General features: G+C 42.4%; 1 protein-coding gene across 2 annotated transcripts; it reads right to left on the reverse strand.

Annotated features, from left to right (window-relative positions):
* Positions 1-4,057: 4,057 nt before the first annotated feature.
* On the reverse strand, positions 4,058-25,839 carry RUBCNL (rubicon like autophagy enhancer). 2 transcript variants are annotated; one of them, XM_040541957.1, is made up of 16 exons: positions 25,546-25,839; positions 25,273-25,371; positions 22,942-23,050; positions 20,037-20,714; positions 15,713-15,798; positions 12,689-12,896; positions 11,721-11,825; positions 10,409-10,451; positions 9,891-10,023; positions 9,358-9,503; positions 8,769-8,833; positions 7,514-7,752; positions 6,709-6,770; positions 5,258-5,411; positions 5,047-5,137; positions 4,058-4,537 (listed from the first exon to the last, which is right to left on the reverse strand). In XM_040541957.1, the coding sequence occupies exons 2-16, from the start codon at positions 25,330-25,332 to the stop codon at positions 4,425-4,427; spliced, it is 2,292 nt and encodes a 763-aa protein (XP_040397891.1). In that variant the 5' UTR covers positions 25,333-25,371; positions 25,546-25,839; the 3' UTR covers positions 4,058-4,424. The 2 variants fall into 2 exon arrangements, with proteins under 2 accessions (XP_040397891.1, XP_040397893.1); XM_040541959.1 differs by lacking the exons at positions 22,942-23,050; positions 25,546-25,839 and having other exon boundaries at positions 25,273-25,500.

The raw sequence follows: 25,839 nt of genomic DNA on the forward strand, positions 1-25,839 counted from the left end.
ATCCTGGCCCATGCTGGCAAATACAGATGAGTTAGCAGGGACCAGAAGCCATTCACAGCTGGCATGCTGGATTTGAACAAAACCATGGCATGTTTGAATTTGCACTGCCTTCAGTACCAGAGAAACAGTCCTGGGCAAGTTCAATTTACTGATACAGATTTAAACTGCATTTTTATTTTTATCCCACTGAAATGCAAATCATCTTCTTTGAAGATCCCTTTTTACTGCTTCAAGTTTTGCTCAGCTGTCTCCATGCTCCACTGAAGTGAATGCTATAGCCAGACCTCAGTCTTTCTTCTAAATCTTTTCCTCACCGCTCCCTTTACCTCTTGTAATGATAAGATTTTCTTTAATGACCTCCTGGTTTTGCAATCTGGAAGACTTATCAGTCCGCAGTCAGGCAGATATGCAACATGTGATCAGTCAAATATGGCTCTTACATGTATAAAGGGAAAGTGTCTCATAGCTTTGCTCAAAATTCCCCGAGGGGTGTAGATGCTCTAGACCAAAGGACACCGATGATTAAATGCTAGACCAAAAAAGTACAACTCGTACCTCAAGGTGTTATTCAGAGTATTCAGATTGCTGGCCTTTAGGCCTGCCAATGTATTAAGTGGCAACAAGCACTCCTCAAGCAGCAGTCACAGAGCAAAAGTGAGGAAATAATGGTAAATTTAAAAAAATATTAATTAAAACATAAAAACAGGCACATCAAGAGGTGAAAGATGTCTGCTGAAGGAGTTTGCTTGCTGCGTGCAAAACCTGACAAAATATCGTTTCTAATAAGCCACGTAGATGTTTTCTTCTCCTAAAGAGGATGGGTGTGACAGGCATCCCTAGAATTAGTAAGCCCCATAAAGCTACTTAATTACTTGACATATTTGCTTACAGTTGAAGACCTGTATTTGTGAGTCCATACTACACCTAGCAATTAATATTATTCTATTATTTACAGTAACAACTGTATGATGTATCATGAAAGATTCTAGCTGCAATGCATAGAGTCTTAGCAAAGCACTTCCATCTCTGTACAACTTACAGCTGAAACTACAAGAAAAATACAAGAAATCAGTGCAAACAAAATTGCAGGGAAAGCAGGTAAAACTGTTAGCAACGAGACTGAGGTATTTGTACTATGTTCCTTTGAAAGCCTGCTCCTACAGCACTTAGTAATTAAATTGTCTTAACTTGAATTCTGCCTGCAGAGTGAGGCAGACAGCTTTTAGGAATACATTTATCTTTCTCCTACGTCCCCAAGAATATAGATCCAATAAGATCTCAGTGGTGCTCCTGTTGTGTGACCAATGCCACTGTTAAGGCCAGGCATTGGTCCTCATGACTTGAGCAAGGAAAGGTGAGACAATTCCCCTTCTTTCCCTAGGTAAAGGGTTGTGTTTCTTGCATCACTGTTCTTTGTGAAATACATTCAGCTTTCCAGTTAGCAGGCAGCTTAACTTGAACTTTTCCGATTCGTTAGTAAGGCAATCTAACCCTTGTCATCTTCTCTCAAAGAATTCAGAGGAATTTCCACGTGCAGGACTTTACTTCCAGCTACTCCCACTGTAGCTATAGAGCTTTTGTGTCTTAGATAGCTCTTATCTTAGATCTGCATCACAGTATAGTTTATCCTCAGAAATGTTCAAACTCCATACTTACTTGCAGAGATATGCACAGCAACAGCAAATTAAGCTTCTTAGGTCAGTACTAAACCACACAGCTTGATTCAAAGAACACAGCTATTCCCTAAAGACACCTACAGGGGGCATAGCATGAAGTCACCCCTTCCTGCCCACACTGTGGCTACAGGTCTAGTCACCCAAACCTTGCTTCTTACCAGAGAAGCAAGACTGCGGTCTCAGCACGCTCCAGTAGTATCTTGTCCTGACACCAGCAGACAAGAATCAGGTGTTAGTATGACCCTCCTCAGGGCCTAACATCAACCTCTCAAAAGCAGCAAATAGCAGCCAGCCCCCATTACTCCTTCCAACACATGGCCAATGGTCCTTGCTTTACCATCAGCAGTTGAACATTTTCACTAGTTTTACTTGATTTACAGCAGAACGGATCCTCTTGGGTCTTCCGCTTTCCTCCAGCTCCTCATATTCATCAAGGATCTTCTCTTGCATTTCACTGCACTCAGCTGATGAGGACGTGCTGAGTTCCAACACTTCATACATGAAACTCACTCCCTGACTCTGCCCCTCCTCCATTCATCTGAGTCACTTGAACATTTGTGAAAAGCACAGCCAGAAACCAGATTAGCTCTTCTAAATATGTGAATAATGAAAAAGATCTATTAAATTGCCCTGCAGGTTATCCCACAGAAGGATTATTCAAGTGAGCTCCTTTGTAAGAAGAAAATCCCTACAGCAAGGCCTTTCATGTGATTCAGTTAGTTGTGCATGCAACGTAAATGAGAATTTACTCTTGCATAATATTAAATGCAGTCAGCTACACAAGCAGGCTCTTTCTCACCCCATCTTATCCTACCTCAGTATCCGTTTGGTGATCTTGAGTAAGAGATGATAATCTTGCTTGAGCAGTAAGTAGTTAATCTGTTTTTGGCCACAGAAAAAATAGCTAAGGGGAACAATTAGCAAGCTCACTACTTCTGTGTAGTGTGAGCGTTAGCGTGGAGCTGAACTTAAACAGACCCTGCTTACAGACAGCTGTCCTTTTCCTTACAAACATGGAGCTAGCAGGTGGGGAGAGGAAGAAATGCAAAATGAGAATGACAAATTCAAAATATCAAGAGCAGCCTGTTGGAGAGAGCACAGCTTCGGTACGTGCTTTCAAGGTTTGGGATTTCTCTGTTGGCACAGAAAAATGTGGTTTTAGAGGTTGAAGCAGCTGCTCTAGCTTTCTAAAGGCATGGGCTGTTTCCTTGGCCAGTTGCATCAGAAGTAACAAGGCGGGCTGGGAAGGAAAGCAGCTTTCAACTGCCAGCACTTTACCTTCAGATGAAAACTCACTGCTGCGAGCAGGAGGGCAGACTAAACAGGAGTACCACTGCTGCTGGCCCACGGCCTCTCCTCACGCGTCCAAGTGCTCTGGGAAGATGCTTCTACAGAGCTTGTGTGGAGGTGTCAAGGTGCTGACAAAGCAGGGGCTGTCTCTGTGAGGAGAGGCCGGAGCTGCCCCATGCCAGACATGGCAGAGGGACAAAGAACCTACAGCAGTACACAGCCAAGCCCATCAGCCAAGGTGGTGGTACCTCCAGGAAAACATATTTAAAGGCAAAACACCAAATAGGCAGAAGAAGAGAGAAAAAGAAAGTGAGAAAGAGCAGTATGGACAGCAAGGTCAGAGAAAAAGGAGGGGCAGAAGGTGCTCCAGCCACCAGAGCAGATATTCCCCTGCAGCCCATGGACAGGAGCCAGTGGATACTTCCTGAAGGAACTGTGGAGAGCCCACCCAGGGTCAGGTTTATCCTGAAAGACTGCAGCCTGTAGGAAAGCCCCACTCTTAGAGCACTACCTGAAGAGCTGTATCCCATGGAAGGGACCCAACATTGAAGGAGGGGAAAGGGTGAGGAGGAAGGAGCAGCAGAGAGGAACTGTTACAGACTGACCACGACCCCTATTCCTCCTGCGCTGCTTGGGGTAGGAGGAGAAGGGTGAGGAGCTGGGAATGAAGGAGCGAGGCTAACCCTGGGAAAAGTGGAGGAAGTTGGTATTGTAATTCTTGTCTTTGTTGCTCACCCTACTACTCCGGTTTTAATTGACAATAAATAAATAAATTTTCCTCAAGTTGAATCTGTTTTGCCCATGACAGAAATTGTTAGTTATCTGCAAAGCAGACACATATAGCACCTTGTGGTGGGCTTACCTTCACTAGCTACCAAACACACATCCAGCTGCTCTCTCACTCCCTCTCCTCAACAGGACAAGGTGAGAAAATAAGATGTAAAAGCTCATGGATCAAGATAAAGACAGGCAGATCACTTAAAAATTGCTGTCACGGGCAAAACGGACAAAGGTTTTTATATTATAGAACCATATGAGAAAATGACTTTGTATTTTACCACTTTTTCTGTTTCCAAAATCTGACACAGGTAAGGATTTCCAACACTTGTTTACTATCTATACATTATTTGCATAATTACAGAGAAGAATCATTGTTATATGGAAAAATATAATATTAAAAATCTTACATACAAAGACGAAACATAGCAACAAAAATGCTGCTCACTGAATTAACACCCCGTCTTTCAGTCACCAGTTAAGATGAAACTCCTTTAGGGAGAGTTTTCAAGGATGATATTAAAGGCCTTTTCTTCCCCCCTTTTTTTTCTTCCCCTAAAGGAGACATACATTAAGAATAGTAATGTCTAAAACAACATTATTTAATCCTTAGTCAAGCACCTGAAGATTTGTCTTCGAGCATCATCTGACATGGGCAATCATCATCAGAGGAATCCAGTTTCACAGAGGCACCACTGATGGAGTTTCTGAAAGCGTCCTCCGAGCTGCGATCCGCAGACACTTGGGGCAGCCTCCAGACTTGAAACATGCTTTGTGAAAGCACGCTTTGCACTCTGTTTATAAATACAAGCAGTTTAACATTCAGAAAAAAAAAAGAAAAAAAGAATCAATAGCTATGTTCCTTTAAGAATTTCCTACCTGGTTCACCCAAGTATAAAAGTGAACAGAACAAGTATAAGACCAGGACGACAATAACCACTGTAATAACTATGACTAACCATTTTGGTAAGATTCCCAGGATTTACAGTGAATGTAATAACTCTGGTATAGCAACAATATTATAGCACTCATAGCTCTCTTTCATGCACAGACCCCCAAAAATTAGCCTCCCCCTGCAAACATAACTATGGATCGGACAAGTCCATATTTTTGGCCTCTAAATTTACTGGTGTAAGACAGCCACCACAGGCTGGCTGTCAAACACACATGCTATCCATTGTCTTCAAATAAACATGCTTTCAGCAAAGCATGTTCTCAGTGTTTTCCTAAAATAGAAGTACGAACTGTTTTACACACCAACACCCCTCAGGGAAGGAGGAAAAACATCTGGTCTGGAACATACCTGTGCATCTTTTGCATTTGGCAGTCTGAAATGCAAAGAGCAGATCTGCACTCTGACAGAATTCACAGATAAACCCCTTGGCTTGACAGAGCTATGAGAATGAAAAGAAAGTTGTTTACTTTTTAAGTTGAATCTAAGAAAATAATATTTGCAAATGTCAGCAGGGATACTCTTCACACTAAGGACACTAAGAGCCCTGACTCTTCCTTACCTCACAACCATCCACATGAGAGATGGAGGTCTTCAGAATTTCTTTAAGAAGGGGCAGTAACTGCCCTCGTTTGATCTTCACCAGATCATCCAATGAGAAGAGATGCAGCTCCTCTGTCAGATGGCTGGGGACCTGTTCAAATTCTTTCAGTACACTGCAAAGGAAAAAAAAAAAATCCAAGTTACAAAAGATGTCTTTCAAGCTTATTTAAAAAATAAGCCTCTTTCACTTCTCCAGTCACCCTGGGATCACACAAAGCAGATTCATACTAAATACTACCTCCCCTCCCAATCTTAGTTCACATTAACAAAAAAATGCAGGGTTTGGGATTTAGAATAAAATGTCTACTTCAAATGTGCATTCCTCAGGCACTGAAGTTGCCATATGAAGCTATCCCAGCAATTCTCAAATAACGGGTAAAAGGCTCTGTTCTACCTCAACATGTAAAATCCCCTGCCATATCTAACACAAAAAGCATGGATTATTTACTTCTCTTTTGCCAAGAGATCTTTGTTTTTGTAGTGCACAGATCACTATTAAGTGAAACTATGCTTCTGCTAAGCGTGTGAACGCTGAAAACATGGGTATTGCTTTTAAAACTTCTCACATATGCCCAATGTAGAAGGTACAAAGGATCCAAATGCATATTTCTGTAATGGAATCATGGGGTTGTGCTGAAGAGAAACATTAAAATATCTATTTAATTTTGTTGGACAACATTTAAATGATGCTTTTCTTACAGACATTCTGTTGAAGAGATAACAGAACCTACTTCAGAAGCTTATTTTGCTTATGAGTGTTTTAAAAAAAATGTCAGCAATTTTGTGGTGAAGGTTTCATCACTCACATGTCTAACCGCTGTTTATGCCCATAGTCTGGGGCCATGTATGCCAAAAACCTTTAACTTGCAGCAAGAAGAAGGTCAGCTTTTTACCTTCTCATGTTCTGGTATTTATCATGTTAGTTTACTACTTTCATTTTAGTACGTGTATACAATAAAATGAATTAAGCATATGACAGATTTCTGGAAGAAATCTTTAAACTCTCAAGGATCTCCTTTTTGTGTGTGCGCGCTTTTGTTTTTTTAATAAGACAAATTGTCCCAGAGATGTAGATAAATATCTTAATGTAAATAAATATCTCTGGCCTTTCAAGAGCAGGTGACAACCTAAGAGGGACAAAGAAAGGAAATACACACCTAGCAAGAATCATTCAAACTTAAACAAACGCATGTCTAGTGATGTTAAGAAAAACAGAAAGCTACCACATAAAAGCTGTTCTTTACTCAACATTTGCCGCGCAACAGAGGGAAGTTCTGTTATCAGAACTTTCTCTGATGATCAAATTAGCTCACTGAATATTGCACTCAAATATTTCTAGAGAAGAAGGCTCTCTAAGTACTTTATGTATGTTTTAATAAGCTATTTTTCATACATGATCATGGTCCATACCTTTCACCAAACCTGCAGGTTTTCAGAAGCTTTTTTAAATGAAAAAGCTGTTCTTGTGCCTCCTAAAAGATGAAGGAGAAACAAAACAATAAGTTTTACATATAAATTTGTGAGAAAAAAAAACACACAAAAACACTACTTGAGTCAGCAACCCTTGTCAGTGTATCAGCCATAATCTAAAAATAAGAACTTCACGCTTAGCACAAAATTAAACAAATGGATTTTCTAATTCATGACAGGTCAAGGAATGCAAATGCTATTTTTACTGCTGACAAGGGAAGCAATTCCAATGGTACGAAGTGCTCCATGTTGTCACACCAAGGTGCCACATCCAAACACGTCTAACAATAAGTAACAGTCTCCTCAGACAAGAAGGCAGCTTGTAATTGTCTGCACAGCATCCTTCCTCAATCCTCAGATGAGTCAAGGGTGTTTTTTCTAATGGCCCACAACATTAAGGAGTCATTCAAAACTTCTGGAGCTTTCCAACAGCCAACCGCCAAGCAGAAGTAAATATTTACTGTAGGAGCCCAGCTCCACACTGAACCGAAACTGGAAACACCTCCCAGGCGTGGGAGGAAATGAGATCTCTGGCATAGGTTGGAGACTTTTCCCTACTTCCTCTTCATCTGTGAGGAGAGAGGAAGTCCCAGAAGTGTTGATGAGACAAATCTAACTGTAGAGAAGACAAACTCTGCCTCCTTCCCCCCTTACACAGCAAAGGACAACCTGTCCCAAAGAGCTCTTCTCCAAAAGGCACAGAGCCACAAATCAAAAACAAACAAAAAACTACAGCCACACTTACCCTCACCCTGTCCATTTCCTTTGTTTTCGTATAGAGGGCTTTGTTGATAGTCGACACGTTGAAAATTGGTTGCTGCCATATGCTGTCCAGTAGGTGTTTGGAGAAGTTGCACACGTAGTATTTTTTGAAGTCCCACTTCATCAGTATTCGGGCAGGAATTGAAGACTGAGCGTAGCTGTGGCAACAGTCACAAAAGTATTTCCCCAGGTAGTCACAATAGCGGAGTCTCCTGATATATTCTGCAGGTACACAGATAGCAACGACACTGTGAATATTTGTGGAATACACCTCCTGTCTAAATAACCTGTATCTACTGGAGTGAGTGGCAAGGTTTTTCTAGTTTTTATTATTTTTTATTTTTTATTTGATGTGTGGGGTTGTTATTGTGGTAAACACATCCATAAGGTTTGTATTTTCCATTAGAAGAGAAACTTTGCCTCATTTCTGTATCTATCAGACTAAGCTTATTATATCCATCATAACGAGGTCTTAGAGAAACCATTGTTACTTTACCCAAACACACAAACCAAACACACAAACCAAACCAAACACACAAACCAGCAGCAAAATGCTGCTGTCGAAGGAAAGACAAGCTGATCTTGGTGTTACATTTGTATGATATTTTTTCCATATAAAGACATTTTTGATTTTTTTTCCACCTTGTCAGCAGGCCCTTTCACGTGGTCTCGAAAGCCATTTCAAAGATTTCTTAGGTAAGATCTGGTTACCAGACCTGAAAATCGCCATGCTTTCAAGCAGTTCTTGCAGCGTATCACAAATACTCTTCAGACAAGCAGGATTTTGTGATCAAGATTTAACGGAAAATAATTGTTAAAACAAACCCAAAAGAACAAAACCACACATTCCATCAGCTTGCTTTTAGAGACTTTTGGAAATGAGTAAGTTGGCAGAGAGAAAGGATTACTGAAAGAAACTGTTGGAAAATGTAAAAAACAGCATTTTCCAGCCCGGAGGCTTAATTTTTATACGCTTTTCCTGTTTTGTTGTTGACTGTTACTGATTTTAACTGTGTATGAGCAGGACATCTATCAACTACTGTATTCTATCTACAGTGAGAAATTTCAGGCAGTGGTAATGGACTATACTGCCCATTTTATTGCAGGCACATCCAACAGTAAAATTTTCCTTCTAGCTCAGACAGATTTCGCAATTGTGGAACATCTACACTGATGCAGATCACAGCCTGATTACCAGTTATGGATAGTTTTTTCTTTTTTCTTTTGATAATACTTACTGCTTTCTACTGGGGTTCCACAACCAACACACGTAAAGTTTTGGGCAGCTACCACTGCATCTCTCCTGCATACAGAGACAAATAGTTACGTTTCACTTGACAAAACACTGTTTTATTGCCATTGTCCCCAAAGTCCTGCCTACTTTGTTCATTTAACATTGTTTTATGCAGAGTGAGACTAGCAGTTTCCCCAAATACTACCTTTCTTCCTCCTTTCTGAAAACCTCCTACCCATGAAATGTGAGCAGGAAAGAAGCAGGGAAAGCCTTAAAAATATACTCCAGTTAATCTCACAAAATGGAATTCTTCAGATTCCAGTTAAACACTGCCACTGTAACACCAAACAATATGTGTATTATCACATGTAAAAGTGCATGCACCATGTTAATCAGGACGTGCCAGCAGAGGGAAAAAAGATGCCATCTGCTTTCTAGCAAAGTTGTTGACAGACACTGCAGAAGGCTGTGCCATACAATAACAGGCCTAACCTTAGCTTTTATTAAATCACCCAGGCTCCTTCCATCAACTTCACCAGGTGTTACGCAAGTCCCCATGCTTTATTGACAGCATTTACTTTCATTAGACTTACTTAACTGAAGGGTGAATGTTAAATATAATCTGAGATCTTGGTGGGGTCCAGCCAGAAGATCCTCTTAATTTGGATATGATCTTTATTTCTTCAGCCAGACTCAAACTGGACTCAAGCTCTCTCGGAATCTCTTCTTTCAGCACAGACTGTTGGGAAAGACAAACTCATGAACAGCCATTCAGCAGGACACAGAATAAATGCTGGAAAGTTTCTCCCTTTATACTCCAGGATTTTACAGTTTGGTTTTCACCAGCATGTAATCCCCACTCCGTTAAATTCCTTGGTATCAGTCCTAGGAGAAGTACGCTGTTTGTTCATATCTGCACAACAACTCAAATGTGCTGAAAATTACTAAACAGAGAGGATATTTTCCAAAAATTTCTCTAAAATTAACGAATAATCTGTGAGTATTTGTCTGTATTTTATTTTTTAATTGCAGCTTCCCCCTTTCCCTAACAGTGAGGCAGCTGCAGCGAGACAATGATTATCTGGGGAACAGGATAAAGAGGCCGCTGTTTTCAGCTCAGACTCACTCTCTGCTTAGATGAGCTCAGGCAACCAGACAGTTGCACTGCAGATTCTGCCTGCAACCAGTGTTTTCTGAAAGCTCTGCACAATTCCTGAGCTGTTGCTTCAGCAGAATTGCTGCCTGGTTCAAAAGATGATCTGGAAGTTAAGCAAGAAAGACAGTGAAAAATAGCAGCATGTCATCAGCAGATCCACTGCCTCTTCTGCATCCCTGAAAAGCTTTCTCCCATCCCTTCATTTCTATTCCCTTGCTTTGATACACCCAGGCCCTAGCAGAGCCACTGCCACCACCCTCCAGCAAGACTCCAGGACCAAAGGAATGCTCTGTGAAGCCAAGTACCACAAAGACATTTGCTGTCAAGCAGCATTCCTTCCCCTTCCTTGGCGAGTACCAAATTTAGGACTCCCACACCTTTCCCCGCCCCATCCAAGAGTCACCAGAAAGCTGGTCCAGCAAAAAACCTAACACCACTGTACTGCATTTACATGGCAAGGGCTATTACATTACAATACAAAGCATTACCTTTCATCTGGGGTGACAGACAGATTTTCAAGGTCTTCAAGTTCTGCAATGAAGGAGAAAGCTTTATCATATCATTTGAGAAACAAAGCTTCTGTTACTCAGCACAGTTTCATGTCCACCTTCTGTATTACTATGGCTGTCAGTCTCAAATATACTCGTCTTTACAATGCCCTTGCTGGATGTGGGAAATAACCTCAGCCCTGGTTGTAAAACGGGCACAAGGAGCCCGATGCCCCCTGCAGAGCTGTGATATCAGGTGACAAAAAGTATTCCCTAACAGCAATGCATCAAATCATCTCCATCTGCCTCCCTTCAAGAGCGGGGGAATCAATAAGGAGAGACTAAGTGCTTGCTAGTCCAGGCCCAGCCAGAAGGAACTGGACGTTAACATTAACATACATAATAATAGTGCTTACATCACTTTTTTTTTGGACACTGACAAATATTTGGAGACGCCAATCACAAACATGCCAAATAATGCTATAAATGAGTTAGCTAACAGGTGAGATGAATGGAATCAAAGCACACTTTTCTTTATTATCTTTATGCAGACAAAATATGCAGACAAGGTGTTCACACTGGTAGCACCAGCTTTGGCCACGCATATTCTTCTGAAGACAAATGCTTCCCAATTCATACGTGTCAAAATAACTCTTGCTACCAGAAATCATGTTTTTCTGTGAGACAGTTCCCCATTCTTAGATTAGGAAAGAGGAGGTGAAAAATAAGTAGATCTCTGTAAAACTAGAAGGAAGCAAAAATAAGAAAATAATCTGTTAACTAGAGAAAATAAGATGGAGGTTAAACAATGCCCAGGCCATTTTTAAGTGTTTGTATTTCTCTACATGTAAAAAACAGAAAATAAGCAGAGAAACTTCAGGATCCTTTGAAGGGGAGCAGAACACTGGTGACTAACAGGACAAAGTCTGCTCTGGAGCAGAGGTAGAGCTGCCTAAAACCTCATCACTTTCTAGTTAAGTTGATAATGTACTGTCCTAAATTCTCCCAAACAATGCTGCTATAGTTTTCTGAGGCTGTAAATTAAACATCAGTTTCACACTTTGCTCACCTACATTGATTTGGTTTGATCCTGAAAACAGTTGTAGTCATTCAAGCCAGAAAAGATATTCTTTTGCAGGAAGGAAATCCTGCACCACTCTGGGGTTTCTGCATGCATTCTAACGGAGTCATACATAGCTCTTTCCATTTTGACATGTCATTTCTCCACCTACTAAGTCAGTAAGTTTTCGAAACGATGCAACAGATTCAGCTGAACAAAGCTGTTTTGGCAATTAAAATTTTAAAGTCTTACCAATAACTACATACTCATCCTCTGAGTCGCTGTGGCAGGGGAACCTGGCAGCCTCGTGATGTGATGGTAGATGTGCTGACGAGCTGACAGGCAGCAGAGCACAGCCTGTCCAGAACAAAAAAGGCACCAATAAAACTATCCAGCATCTACAGAGTAGCTGAGATTATTATATTCATCACTTTTCTCCACTTCCCAAAACTTTAGCATGCAGCCTGTATTTACAGAGCAATTTTTACACACGCACGCAGAGCAAATTCTTGAGGGCCTGTCATACAGCAAGCCTCTTGGTTTCTTAGGGAGAAGTTTCTAGAAACTAAAAGAAAAGTTTTTGCATTACCAGTGGTCTCTCCCCTTCTCACTTGGGAGCACACCACTCCCCAGAAGCTGTCATTTAGACTTAAGTTACATCTGTAAGATTTGCATTACTCAAGAGACCTAAATCTACTTAAAAGCCCAAGTGATGACACAAGCATTATAAAGCCAGGAGCGCTTGTTATCTTGCCTCAAACTATATGTGCATGAACACTCTGGGCAATTTCACTCAAATCCATTGGATGATCGGATCTGCAGCCTGCAGAAGTAAGCACAGAAGGAAAGAGCCATGCTTCAAATCTTGCAAGAGGATTTAAGCGGAGAGAGGACAGGCACATTTTATCGAGAGTGGTGCTTGCTAGGTGGCACTTCGATTTTAATATTCTTGTTTTCATGAGAATGGGAAAAAATAATAATTATAATAAATAAAACACAAATGTGAATATTCAAAAGGAAGAATTCGACGCATGAGGAAAACACTTGTGGAATACAGATCCTCAGGGAACAAAGTCTGTTTAAGTGTAGAGAGACTCAAACCAGGTGACAGGGGATTGATTTGGTTCCAAGCAATGTCCAAATTCCTTTGTTATTTTCTTGCACAACAACATACAGCAACAGCTGTCAGAAAAGGCTGCATTATACACTAAGCAACTTGCCTTCATAACCGCTGTCTGAAGAGGCTACAGAAGAATCAGACTTCTTCACTCCAGGGTAAGAGGATAACTCCGAATCGGTGTGATAGCTGCCATCCGATCCGCTCGTTTCATCCACACCCCAGGACTCTGCTTGTTGGCTTAGGATATTACATTTCATCTTTTCCAGGGATGCTATAATCATGTCTGCAACAAAGAAGTGTGCGTTCTCCTGGACACAAGACAGGAACACTCATTAGTAAGCAGCATATTTTATATTCACTTAAGGGGAAATTAAATATATAGTTTTTCCCTGTACTTTTCCGATTCAAGAAGTGAAAATGTAAAGCTATTTTGCCTTTCATCAGCACACACACCAAAAAGAAAACCACCTCAAGAGCACTTCTGAGACAATAAGCAGAAGGCAACTGCCCAGATAATTGTCTCACCCTTAATGAAAGCATACAATTTACTTTTATCTTGTCCATTTACCAGATAAAAACAAATTTGATTACATCCCTAACTGATGAGTATGGATGCATTTTAGGGCTTCTAGGTACGCTGCTTTTTTTAGCATGTAAGTATTAATCCACGTAGTGTATTTAACAGGATTTAATTTCAAGTTACAGAATCATTGTCAGTTGTGTACAAGCAGTTTTGCATGCGTGCTAACCTGGATGGGGCCAGAAGTGGTAGGTTTTAAAACGAACTGTGGATCTTCAGATCTGGCAGGTGATACGGAAGCTAGTGAAGTGTTTTCATGTGTTAAGAATTCAGGCAGGGAATATGGAGTGGGATAGCTTACTGTCAGCTCAAGGCTGCATAGAAAGTTTGCCCTTAAATAAAAGCTAGTCCCCTGCCTTAAATAAAAGCTTGCCATTTCAACGCTTCACCATGGCACTTCCACACCAGAAGCTACCCTCCCCATAGGGTTCCTCATCACCCTGCCTGCCTGGATCACGCATCCTCTACGAAAAAGGAACTTGTAAGACCACCTTCAGTGCCACTGAGACTTCCAGATAAATCTGGGGTTCCCTACCCCAATGTCACTGCTGTATCCTCTCTCCAGTGGTCTAAGAGTCTCAGCCCAAAAGTGGATACGTCACGGAGGCATAGATGTACTCAGGTGTGCGATTAAAAACTCCTGAAATGCTCAGGGTACCCTCCCTCCTTCCCCTCAACTGTACATGCCTGTGCTGTTCAAAATCAGACCTCTAAAATACCACAGCAGTACTAAGGCTAGAGGTCCTGAGTGCAGAATAATAAAAGTTTTCTTAAAAAATGGCTTATGCTCAGAAAATTGTAAAACTCGTGCCAGGATTCACACTATCCCCTACAACCTGTATGGGAAGCATGAAGAAAGGCACCGGTGTTTAGAAATAGCTGCTGGGCTCCCTAGGATTTGGCTGTCTCAAGTGCATTCTGATTGTCCACAGCCTAATATTTTCGTCTACATTAATCTCAACATTAGAGAGAGCCCACGAGTCCCTGTGGGTGTTTCAAGAAACTTTTATCTTTCACCTAACGCCGCGTGGCATTGGTTAACCCCAAGTTAGTGGCAGAGCACAGCGTGTCAGCACGTCCTGCTGATACAAGCAGCTATGAGCCTATCTGAGAGAGCTGTGCTGCAAAAGGATGGAACAAGATACAGGCACCCCTACGCTCAGCATGACTGTCAGCTTTCAGCTCTGCCTGCTGGTAGGGTCTGTCACCCCAGGAAGGAGCCCAACTGGGCCGTGACACATCAACCTTCTCCTTTCTCTTTTCTTCTCTCCTTTCTCTCCCTCCCACTCACATCACAGTGGAAAGTCCCCCTAGTTCATCTGGCCCACCTCCTTCCTGGCGCAGGACTACAACTCACACTTGCTGACAATTTATGCACCTTAGTGTTGTTTTTTTTTGTTTTGTTTTGTTTTTTTTAAATCTACTCCCTGGTCTTCTGGTGTTTGAGAGCAAATTGCTTTGGTATTGGTTCCCACATCACAGGTGGAGAAATGTCACCTCCTTTTGGAAGCACCTTTTACAAAAAACAACATGAAAAAGCCAGTTCACGAGCTTTTTTTTTTTTTTTTTTTTTTTTTTTAGTTCTCCCCTCTCTGCTTTCAATGCACCTTAGGAACAACAAGAGCTTCAAGTCAAATGCAGAACTTGCCACTCCAGTAAAACCCGTGCTGCACACAACTTACTTCTTGGGCCCAGGGCATGGGACCAGACGCACAGCAGCAGTCCAGCAAAAAGCTCCTCTTCTAGGCACACTTCCAAAGTTCTTTAGTGTTAAATCCTACTCTTCGCTATAATTCATTATAACATTAGCCCCTCTTTCCCAACTGTTGGAAAAGATTAAGAACCTATTTAGCACCCAGAGATATGTGCTACACCACTATCTTGTCATCTTTATCTCTGTTCCAATGGGCTGCCAAGCTTAAACTACTGCAGATGTTGCAGTTATTCATCTGAGATTCTTTTACAGCAACCTCACAGGCTCCTCGTGAGCAGAAAAACACAGAAAAAAGCCCAACCTCCTGACTGTAAAATCATGGCTAAATCCCATTCATATGCATGTAACTGCAACAGATTATAGTGTAACTTTACTGTAACTAAACTAACCTAAAAGTTTGGTCTCAAGGAATATGGAAAAACATACTTCTTGGCCCCGCCTAAGCAGGGGGGACAGACCAGATGACTTGCAGAGGTCCCTTCCAACCCGAACCATTCTGTAGTTCTACAAAAATGGTGGAGTGAAAAGAAGTATGCAATGTTCTAGAATCTTTCTATTATTTTTAAATAATAATGATGGGCTGAGAGTAAAACCAAATGAAGAAATAGGCATTTTAGGCAGCTTGAGTCACAAGGGGAGGAAGAGGGAAAATACAGTAGTTGTAAAAATTAGGAAAACAGAGCTTTCTGATAAACAAGTCAAATAGAGAGTCGAGAGCCTACACAGATTTAGTAACAAATGACAGTAATTGTTGAGAAATGTTTCCTATCACTTGGTTTCACTACTATAAAAATGGAAAAATATTGTAATTTTTTTTTTGTCATCCTCACCTTCTCCACATCTTCTGGAAGCACGAAGATGTCCTGCAACGAACGATTCAAGGGTACAGCGCTTATGTTCAAAACTGAAGCAGAACCTGTGGGTGTAGCAAGAACTTTATTAGCTATAAAAACAATCACCAATATGTGATGCATCTCTTTACATGTCCAGACTAAAAAATCCCTTAATCCCCATAGCAAAGAAGGAAGAAACTTGGCCACTATGTCTCCATACTGTGAGGGAATCTCCATCTGGTTTTCAAATGCAACCAGTACCACATGTTAAGACATGAAACTGGAGCAGATCTATTAACTGTAGGACTCTCTGCTTCCCAAACAGCAGTTTTGTTTTCCTGGCATTTGCTGCTGAGTCTGATGAGCATGTGAAACAAAATTAATCTCTTTTCCCATTAACTTTACACTACGCAGCGCAGCACGTCTGTTTTTCTGTAGACTTACGCTGCTTTTTCTATATAAATTAATGCAGTCACAATCTTCTTTGCCAAAAAATTGAGGGTGTCAGACCATGCCCTAACGTTTTGCATTCAAATCACTCACAACCACTGAGAAATTTGCTGAGATGTTGATGAAGATCACACATACTGCCTGTAGGTGTACACGCTAAGGAGATTGGAAAGGAAATGACTTCTGATTCTTAACACTGACTGGCTTCTAGTTGCTATCTCTTCTCTGACCTTATACCAATCAATTTCTGTTTCACTGTGGTGATGCAGGTAGAATAAAATATACCATATCTAAATGCTACAATCTCACATGCCCTTTCAAGCTGTTGCAAATAATAGGGCGTAATCAAATGCTCTTCGTAAAATAAAACTGCCACTGATGAATTGTTCCAAAGTCACACAAAAGGTAAAGAGGCCCCAGAAAACGTGAGAATAATTTAAGATTTTTTTTTCTCCAGCCAAACAGCACTGAACACCCAGGCCTAGTTTGGATTCTTTATACAGTTTTACTTAAATAAACCTTGTTACACTGCCCCTAAGTGTTGGTGAAATCAGACTGGGAAGTCATTGCTGTATTTCAATGCGATGAGGTGAGATGGATGTAGAGATTTGTAAAGAATTATTAATACCTGCAATTTTATATACCATGGAGAAAACCGGGGAGGCTGACGATCTGACTTTTCAAAACAAATTTTAATCACTGAAGCCAAGTCACTAGCTAATTAGGTTATTTACTTACCTATTTGATGATTCACCTTACCGGGCAAGTCGTGTGTGGGGAGTACAAGTAAGTGCTAAAGACCACACAGCTTGATAAAAGCCTACCTTTTCATCAGCTAAGATAACAAACATTCTCTGAATTAAAAATAACAAGCAGAAATAAGGAAATGGGAAAATTGTTTTTTTCTTTAAAATGTTAAGACGCAAGTGATGTTAGGTATTATTTTGAAATCTAAAGGGAGCTTTCTCTCTTGCTTACTTTTTGCACCCCACTTCCACCTTTAAGTTAAAACAGTGTAAAGCAGAAAAACAATTCTGATTTAGTAATTTTAAATAAAACTTGGTTCCATTTTGCATGAAAACGAAGTTCTGAGCTACAGGACATCTGGGTGCCATACAGAAAAACAAACAAACAAACAAACAGCGTAGGGATCTCTCCAAAACCACAGAAGATTTCCAGCACAGTAAGATTACAGCTGGGAAACGTAAGTAAGGGTAAAATTCAGAGTTGAGATTTTTTTCTTTTTCACAAAATGAAAAGAAGGTGGTGGGAACAGATTTCAATGAGATAAAACACAGACAAAAGAGGGCCTAGGGACAGACAAAAATCTAAAAGAATAGGGATTCTTGACAGATGACATAATGAGATTTATTTTTTTGGCTCTGGGCTTGAGTAACAACCCAGGAGCTGCTGGCCAAGGCAAAGTCCCTTCCCTGGGCAAGGGCACGGGTTTTCCAGCTGGGTATTTCAGCAGCACAGGAGCTCGGGGCATCCAGCAATAGGATGCAGCTCTGGGTCAGACGCAGAATATTGCGGTTGCCCTTCTCTTCTTGAGCACCATGGCCTGGAGGCTGGGGAAAGGCTACTTAGGAGCTGCAGAAGGAAATGCCCTTGATGCTCACAAAGGTTGAAAGCCGGAACAAGCCCTGTGAAATGCCCGTGACACACCAGCCACAACAAAGCCCCCAAGAAAACCCTGAATTCTGTCACAGACTCTTCATTAGTACCGATGGAGCCTCTTCAGAGGTCGCGTGGGGCCACTGGAGAATGGCCCTGAAAAGCATGAAAATGGGACAGGAGTCTCACAGGATCAGCAGAAGTAACTACCTTGTTAAATCCCACTGAAAAAAAATGATTTACTCTGATTTAAGTCACAGGGACTGTCGTTTTCCTACCTCTTGTGCATCCCTCACCTGTTCTCCTCCAAGAAATAAAAGAATCTACCACTTTTGAAATAACAATCAAGAGGAACACCAATCCAGAGATGCTCTTGTAATTTGAAGGCAGGAATTACACATTTGATTTCTTCTTTTTCAGTTTGCTATTTGTTTTCCCTGTCCTAATTGGAGAACATCACGGAGGGAAAAGAAAACCAAAAAAATCTGACTTCACAACCTTCAAACCCCCCATTCTGGACCACCCAGCCGTGACTTAAACAGCTGGAAGCACCAATGAAGGACGAAATGCAGAATTTTTTCACTTGTACTGAACAGAAATCTAAGACTGATGCAGATAGAGCCCGCCTGCACGGTGTATAACTGGATCCCAGCTCCCTCGAGGATTATTTGTTAATAAAAAACAAGGGCGCTGCTCCTTTAGCCACCTGGCTGCTGTGCTCCTCTGTTCACTTTGCAGAGAACCAGGAGCGTTACTGACCCAGGAGAAGCTTGTGACATGTCCCGCTTGTGCCAGAAGATTGAGTCACACGCGCCCTGTGGTCCCTGATGACATTTTAGAGGCTTGGCTGTTTCCCAGACGGAGCTCCCGAAAACCTGCGCGACTGGCCGAGCCCAGCTCCAACCACGGGGTGTGGTTTCCTTCTCCCTGCCTCTCCGCTGGGCAGGTTTCAAACGCGTCGTGCACGGGTCAGCAAACAACCTCCCCAGCGGAAGCAAACAACCATCATCTCCACCATCCTGCCTCTCGACAACAGCCTGCCCCAGATGACAAACTTCCTACTATTAAAAGCTCCCGTTCCTGCAGGGGGATGCGGGAATTTGAGGTCTCGCCACCAGCTTCTGGCCTGAGAGGTGCTTTGAGGGAATATATGGGAAGTACCAGACCTTGGAAATGGAGCTTTGCTTTTTTTAATTTATGACACAAAGGCAGGCTGATGGCTCCCTCCCATTTGTCTTTTTTTTTTTTTCTGTGTAAAAAATGAGCTCTCAGTTGCACCTTTCTGGGGCTCGGCATCTAGTAAGATTAAACCATTAGATACTACTGGTAACATCCTTTATAAATAATAAAAAAGCGCTTCACCATGCTGCAGCAAAGGCTCTTAATGTCAATGCTGGGTATTAAAAACCAGACGATTCTGCTGCTGTTTCAGCAGAGCGGCTGGAGCCCTGCTCCAAGGTGCGTGGAGCATGGCACATCTCACCACCCTGAGGCCAGCTCTGTCACGCTGCTGGCCAGCTTCAGGGCACCGCGCTGCCCCGAACTCCTGCTCTCACCTACAGCCCTGCTCTGCAGCGAGCTGCAGGAAGTGGAGGAAGCCCAGCCCAGCGGATACACTTCACTACAGCCTTTAGTCGGCGCCTCTGTGCAGACGACGCGCAGCAGACTGGAGGTGGTGAGGAGTCCAAAGATTCTGATCTGGAGAGGTTTGGAGACAGCTGGTGCACTTGGCAAGGGGAAGAGGAGGAGGATGAAAAATAGTCCAGCTCCAGCACAAGCTGATTTAGTTGGAACAAGAATGGATGTTAATTCTGTTAAATCAGAATCGAAGGGCTCCCTCTCTTCCAGTGCACGTCAAACACAAGAAGAGGTACCGAGGAGGCCACACACACCGAGATCTACGCTATCTGCTTTCAGAAGAAGAGTAGTGGTGAAGAAAAGATGAGTTATTGGAAGCCTCATCCAGGGATGTTCTACACTGATCAAAGCCCAGTGATTTCTACATTTTACCAGAGGGTGCATATTAAAGAAGCATTTGTGTCACCAGACAGTACTGCAAGCCAGCATGCCTCCTGTTTCACTGGCTCTCCTTCATTTTGAAGCTTCCTCTTTCTTCCCTCTCCCCCTATTTCGAATGACAGCATTCGTACAGTCATTAGCATTCACCATAAACAAGGTCAATTTCAGTTTCAATTACGACTGTCTTTCCTTCTCAGCACAGAAATGGTGAAACAAAAATGGAACGTAAAGTTACCTGTTCGATTGAAAGGCTCTGACTGGGGAAACACAGGGGGAGAACTGCTGTCACTGCTGCTGACTTCTGCAGGCTCTGAAGCTGCGGGGTATTTAAATAGAGCTGCTGGCTTACTAACGGCTGAATCTGGAAGAAGCCTTGTAAAAGTCAAGTCTCGTTCAGGGGAGCTTAAAGAATTTTGGCATTCTCTTACAGGATGCACGACAGCTGACGTGACGGTGCCTCCTGTTAACGTCACTTGCGTAAAGCAGTCCCGCTTCAGAGGGGATACGTCCGAAAGAGTGAAACCATTCAGGGAAGAAGTAGCAGCATCCCGGTCAGAGTAACGTGGATGAAAGAATGTATCCAGCGAAGGTCTAGAGGAATCACAGTCCCTGTTGTCCCAGCACGCCCGGTGCCTTGTAAACCTGATGTCTGTTTGAGTACAGGCAGCGCTGTGATGCGCCGAATCGCTGTCACTGTCCTCGTTGTTATCCCCATCGCTGCTTTCTTCCCACCCTTCCATGTCACTGTCTGGCTGTTCAGCTCCCTGCATCGTGCTCTGCTCCGAAAGCAGAGAGGGTTTCAAACCAGATGCGCTTAGAACAGACACGAGGATGTCTTTGATGGCTTCGGCACTATCTGGGTACGATCCAAAACTTCCAGCATGTCCAATTACAGCTGGCCTTGAGTATTCGTCTGTTCAAACAAGGCAAGAAACAGAGAGGTTAGGAGACAAAAAAAAAAAAAAAGTTAATTTACAACATGAATAAAACACATTATTTTTAACATGAGCAAGAAGAAAGGGAAGAACTGAATTCACACACCACTCCGTCCTGCCTTCTCCTTCAAGAAAGATCTTGCTTTATGCAATCAGGAAGCAATTCTGTCATTGATAAGGTTAGGTAATAAACCATCAGTAAAGTATGCTGCTTCTAGCCAAACGCAAACAATTAGTTAATACCTTAATGATGTCTGATTGTCAGTGTGCTCAAAAACATCCTACTTCCACAAGACTGGGTGAGGTACAGCCAAGTAACAGTTAGAGCCATGCTACTGACTGTTTTCATGGTTTGGTTCTATTGCTAGTAAATAGAAAGACATTTAATAGCAAAACGCATACAGAATCAACATAAAAATAAGAAAAGAAATGCAGACTTAGTAATAAAAGGTCATGTGCTTGCATGTTTCAGTCAGACACTCCTGCTCATGTGGAAAGTAACCTTCAGTTCATTATTCAGAGGAACAGCAGCATTTATGGGAACCCACAAAGAAAATCAGCTCTGTCACAGTGAGTTCGTTAGAATGTCTCTTGAAGGAATCAATACTGCCTGCCATGGTCCTAAGAGACCTACTGTAAAACTGAAATTCAATAGAAAATGGGAGAACTGCCTTTAGTGGCAAACAGGGCAACAGAAGTGTGATGCAGGAGTGTGCACTGCGATCAGTAGCTATTCACAAACAAACTGAAATTTTACCTTCCAGAAAAAAAGCCTCATAGGAACTGCCATCACCCAAGCAATGGAGAGATTAGGCACAAAGTCTGTGTTCCTCAAGAAGAAACTATCAACCATATCACGACAAAGCTAACAACTGTCTCCTTTGGGGAGGGTAAGTCGGTTGTAAAATTCTAAGAATAGATACAATCAAGGAGACTCATTTCCAGGGCACAGACCTATTAGTTAGGACCATAAGGAATGTTAAACACCGTTGCTGAAAAAAGCAGCAGGTCTTGCCGACTGCAGACTTTGCCCAGAGGTTGCTCTCCTTGGAAATACCTCATCTGAAAACAACAAACCTTTCCGTGAGTCACTCACCTGGAAGCCAGCATGCACTCAAACTGCTTGTTAGATAAGAAAGTTTACTAATGCAGGGATCCAAAACAAAATAAAAACCCAATGCACTTTGGAAAAGCAAGTCTATAAAGAGCAGTACCCATCAAGAGAAAACTGAAAAAATTAACCATTAAGAATATCATGCACAAGATGGACTGCAAGAGTTCCTCCAAGAGTTCCTGCAAGAGCTCCTGGAACGCTGTCCTTGTAAAGCCAGGTGAAAATTAGTTAAATAGTTTGTCAGTGACTGGAACCAGCCACTGGCCACTGATGAAGACAAAGTTCTTAGAGAAATAACAACAAAACTCCACTTCTTACTGGCTGCACTTGTAAAGCAGACTACATTAGAATTACCTTGCCAACACAGCCAGCCACAGCATAGTGTGAGGGCAGGAATGGGAAAATGAAAGCTAGCTGACTTTCAAACAAGTGTACTTTGATCTTTTCAGGAAAAGAATATAATTTTGATAGCTATCAGGTATTTCAATTGCACAGGTATACCTTAGCCTGGGCTGAAAACATCTTTTCTGTGCAAGACAAAAAGTTCAGTCTTACTGTCTTCAATTCTTCTGATTTGCTCTCGTATTTCAAAGCCCATCCTGACAGCCTTTCCATTCCCTCTCATCCTTTGTCATCTCCACCACACCAGCATCATGGAGCATCTCCAGCACAAACCATACAGCCATGCTGACTTAATCTGTTAAATACTTGTTCTACTTGTTGAGTTAAGAGAAAAGAGAACAAATTTTAAAAATTTAACTCAGGCTTCTGCAATGCCGAGCCTGGGGAAAAAACAACGGGCCATATCTTAAGCTACTACTGGGAATAGCTTGGTTCCAATTAAAAAAAAAAAAAGTTTCAGTTTTGCAACTAATACTCATATGAGTAATTATGGTAACATGAAAATTTAAAAAACTGTTTCTTTGAAATTGTACAGTCAACTTTGATGTTGTCCTCTCAATTAGCAGGGTTCCCTCTCCAACAAGAGTATAGCTGTTTTGGACACACCAAGATAAATAGCTTTTACTATCACTACAAGCACCAGTAAAGCTCCCTAGAAGAAGGAGGCATCTTAGAACAAATTGACATACCTGAGAGAACTGAAATTTGAGGTGTTGGAGCAAGACAGCTAATCCTCGCTGAGGGGTTTGAAGAAAATGCTGACTCTGTAAAAGCCACCTTTAGATTTTCATGGTTTAACTAGGACAAGAACACAGGCAATTTGGTTATAAGACAGCAGTACTCTGGTAGCGATACCCTCAGTCTCACAAACGTGCCATCAGGGGACACAGAAGAACACTGTGCTAAGGCCTGCTGGCAGTCACCCAACCACTGCCAGTGCCTATAATTCTGGTTGTCCGACAATCTCCCAAAAAGCATGCATGGTATAAAGAGCACTGGCCTCTTAACTTGCATTTCACTTCAAAAGGTAAGTGACCTTCAGCACTCAAGTCCATTACTGTCTATAGTCCTGAGCATTTAATTACAAAATAACAAGTTCCAAAAATAAGACAGAGTCTCAGAAGAGAGACTGTTTTCTCCCACCTAGCAAGGCAATGATGCTATTTCATTTTTTTAGAGGAACATTTTCATTTTCTTGGAAGAGAGATTACCAATAACTACTCAGTTACACATGCGCCTCCTTTATCACAAGCACTGGTTGGTTTAAAAGGCACTCCTCATACTGAGAGTTAAATGTGCGTAAGGGATATGCAAGATAAGATGCTGAATTCAAATGACTACATATTTGTGAAAACAACAGTAATGAAGTGGAAAAGAATTCAAGGAGCCGCCAATGCGTAGCTGGAAGGAAAGGCCTGTTTAGATGTATACAAGCTAGGAACTGAATATATAAATGAGGCCATGATCCACAAGCTGCCTGATCTTCCAGCAGTATTGACTGCGATCAAGTGTGGTCCCGTCATCATGGCAGCCTAATTTGATATAATATTAGGATAATGGAGTTGACGTCAGCAACTCGGTTGATCCAGCACAAAGCAAGGAGTGACACGAGTAGATAATAGTTGACCTGGCATACGGCCTGCCAGTATAAGCTGACAAAAAATTTTGAACACGTTTGAACTGACTGAGCGGGTTTATACCAGATCAGCATTTTGCTTTGTGTGGACACGACATTTCTGATTATTTAGACCCTCTATGCCAGATTTAACCATATTGCCAAACCAGTGTGAGCTGAGCTGGGGCAAGCAGGTTAGCACAGATACTGACAGAGTAGGATACACCAAGATACTCCAATACGGGAGCAGGATACGCCCAGGCCATCAAAGCAACAGGTCTCCTCCCTAAGCTCATAAATTCCTTCCAAGGGCTACACATTCACCTCCTGCTGCTTCAGCATGCCGTGGATCTGCAGAATACATTACAGAAATCAGGAAAATCTAAGGGGTGCCCTGCTCTGAAGGGCACATCGTTAAAAGGACCGGGATCACTGTGATCCCATACAAAGAGAAAGGAGTGAAAAGGTGAGCTGCCCTCCGCCATCCCATGTTGACCTTTATGTGGTCCTGCGAGAGAGTGAGGGGACTTGGATAGCAGATCACGGAAAGCAGAAGTTTCCAAATTAAAAACCACAAAGTATTTCCCTTTTAACTGAAGAATAACGTTTCGGAACAAGAATAATATGCTGAATTTCAAGTATTTAGTGTCTGAGTGTGTCAGTGCTTGGAAAAATGCTCTGTTCAGGATCTGATCGTGCCTTTTTCTCCCCTCTCCACTAATAAAAAGAAACTGCTGTGCAGACAGACTTTATATGTATAAATATAATATTATTGATATTACTGGATAAAATAAGTCTTACAGGAACTCATTTTAAGCAATTATTTTGATTTAAAAAAACACAGTTAACCAGCTCTACATCTTAGAATGCTGATGTCTTAACTATCTGACACCAGGTTAAGTGCAAGTACCTTATCAGTAGACATAAATATTAGAGTGCTGAGTTTCAAGATTGTATCTCTAAAAAACCCAAGCCTCCCATCTCTTATATCGCATCGTAAGCGATTTGTGTTCGGAGAATTTTGATAAAAGATTTCCATTTACTTTCAAGATGCTGCGACTTTGACTACATCACTGATCGGGGGAAAGATCCTTTAGTATTTAATTACCAAACAACAAAAAGTAATTCATGAGCACTTATAAGAAATGAAGACAACAGAGGTGCATGAGGCATCCAAAAACACGTAGTCACAACCAATAAAAGTGACTGACAGTTTCACATTTTTCACAGCAACCAGTCTTTCCCCTCCACCCCCTCAACATCGGGAAGGCATTTCCAAAATCCAAGTCAGCTGTAAAAATGCGGTATTTACCGCAACCGCTGGCATCTAAAAGCCGTTTTTTTGTGAAAAAAAAAAAAAAAAAAGCTCCCAAGCTACTGACACTGACCCGGCCCGGAGCCTTACCTTGCCGGAGTGCCTGAAGACCCCGCTGTAGCTGGCTACAGCCACTGCATGGAGAGACATGGTGGGGAAACGCTCATCTTCCTCCTGCTGCTCTCGGACCTGGAAGCAACCGGGAAAGAATTACAGCCTTAGCTTCGTGCAGGCTCCGCATTCATTATCCTCAAGCGCTTTCGGCCCTGACTTCGCACAGGGACGGGGCAGGCAGGTCCCCCCCTGCCATGCCCGGTCCCCCCTTGCCATGCCGGGTCCCCCCCGGCCATGCCCGGTCCCCACCTGCCGCCCCGGCCCCGGGCTGCCGCCGCCGCCCCCCGGCTCTGAGGCGGCCGTGAGGCCTCCGAGAGGGCGGGGAGGGACGCCCTGACGGGGCGGTGCTGCCCTCCCGCCCGCCTCCTCCTTCTCAGCCTGGTCGGGGCTGTTTTCTGTGGAAATAAGGAAATGAATAAATAAATTTTGGGGTCTTCGGGCTCTGCCGGGCCGCTGGTGTGGGATGGGGCCAGGCCAGCGCTGGTGGTGCCCTGTGGGGTGAGGCTGCAACCACGCCACAGCCGGGACCAGTCTCGGCCTAGG

This window comes from Cygnus olor, chromosome 1, assembly GCF_009769625.2.
Source record: "Cygnus olor isolate bCygOlo1 chromosome 1, bCygOlo1.pri.v2, whole genome shotgun sequence".
NCBI classification, from domain to species: domain Eukaryota; kingdom Metazoa; phylum Chordata; class Aves; order Anseriformes; family Anatidae; genus Cygnus; species Cygnus olor.

What these genes read in the sequence shown, in the direction of transcription:
- RUBCNL (XM_040541957.1), bottom strand. Translation starts at nt 25,332, where the DNA reads ATGTCTCTCCATGCAGTGGCTGTAGCCAGCTACAGCGGGGTCTTCAGG. An exon ending in TCAAATTTCAGTTCTCTCAG is followed by an intron (nt 20,715 to 22,941) that starts GTATGTCAATTT and finishes TTGTTTGAACAG; the next exon opens with ACGAATACTCAAGGCCAGCT. An exon ending in TTCCAGAAGATGTGGAGAAG is followed by an intron (nt 12,897 to 15,712) that starts GTGAGGATGACA and finishes TCTTGTGTCCAG; the next exon opens with GAGAACGCACACTTCTTTGT.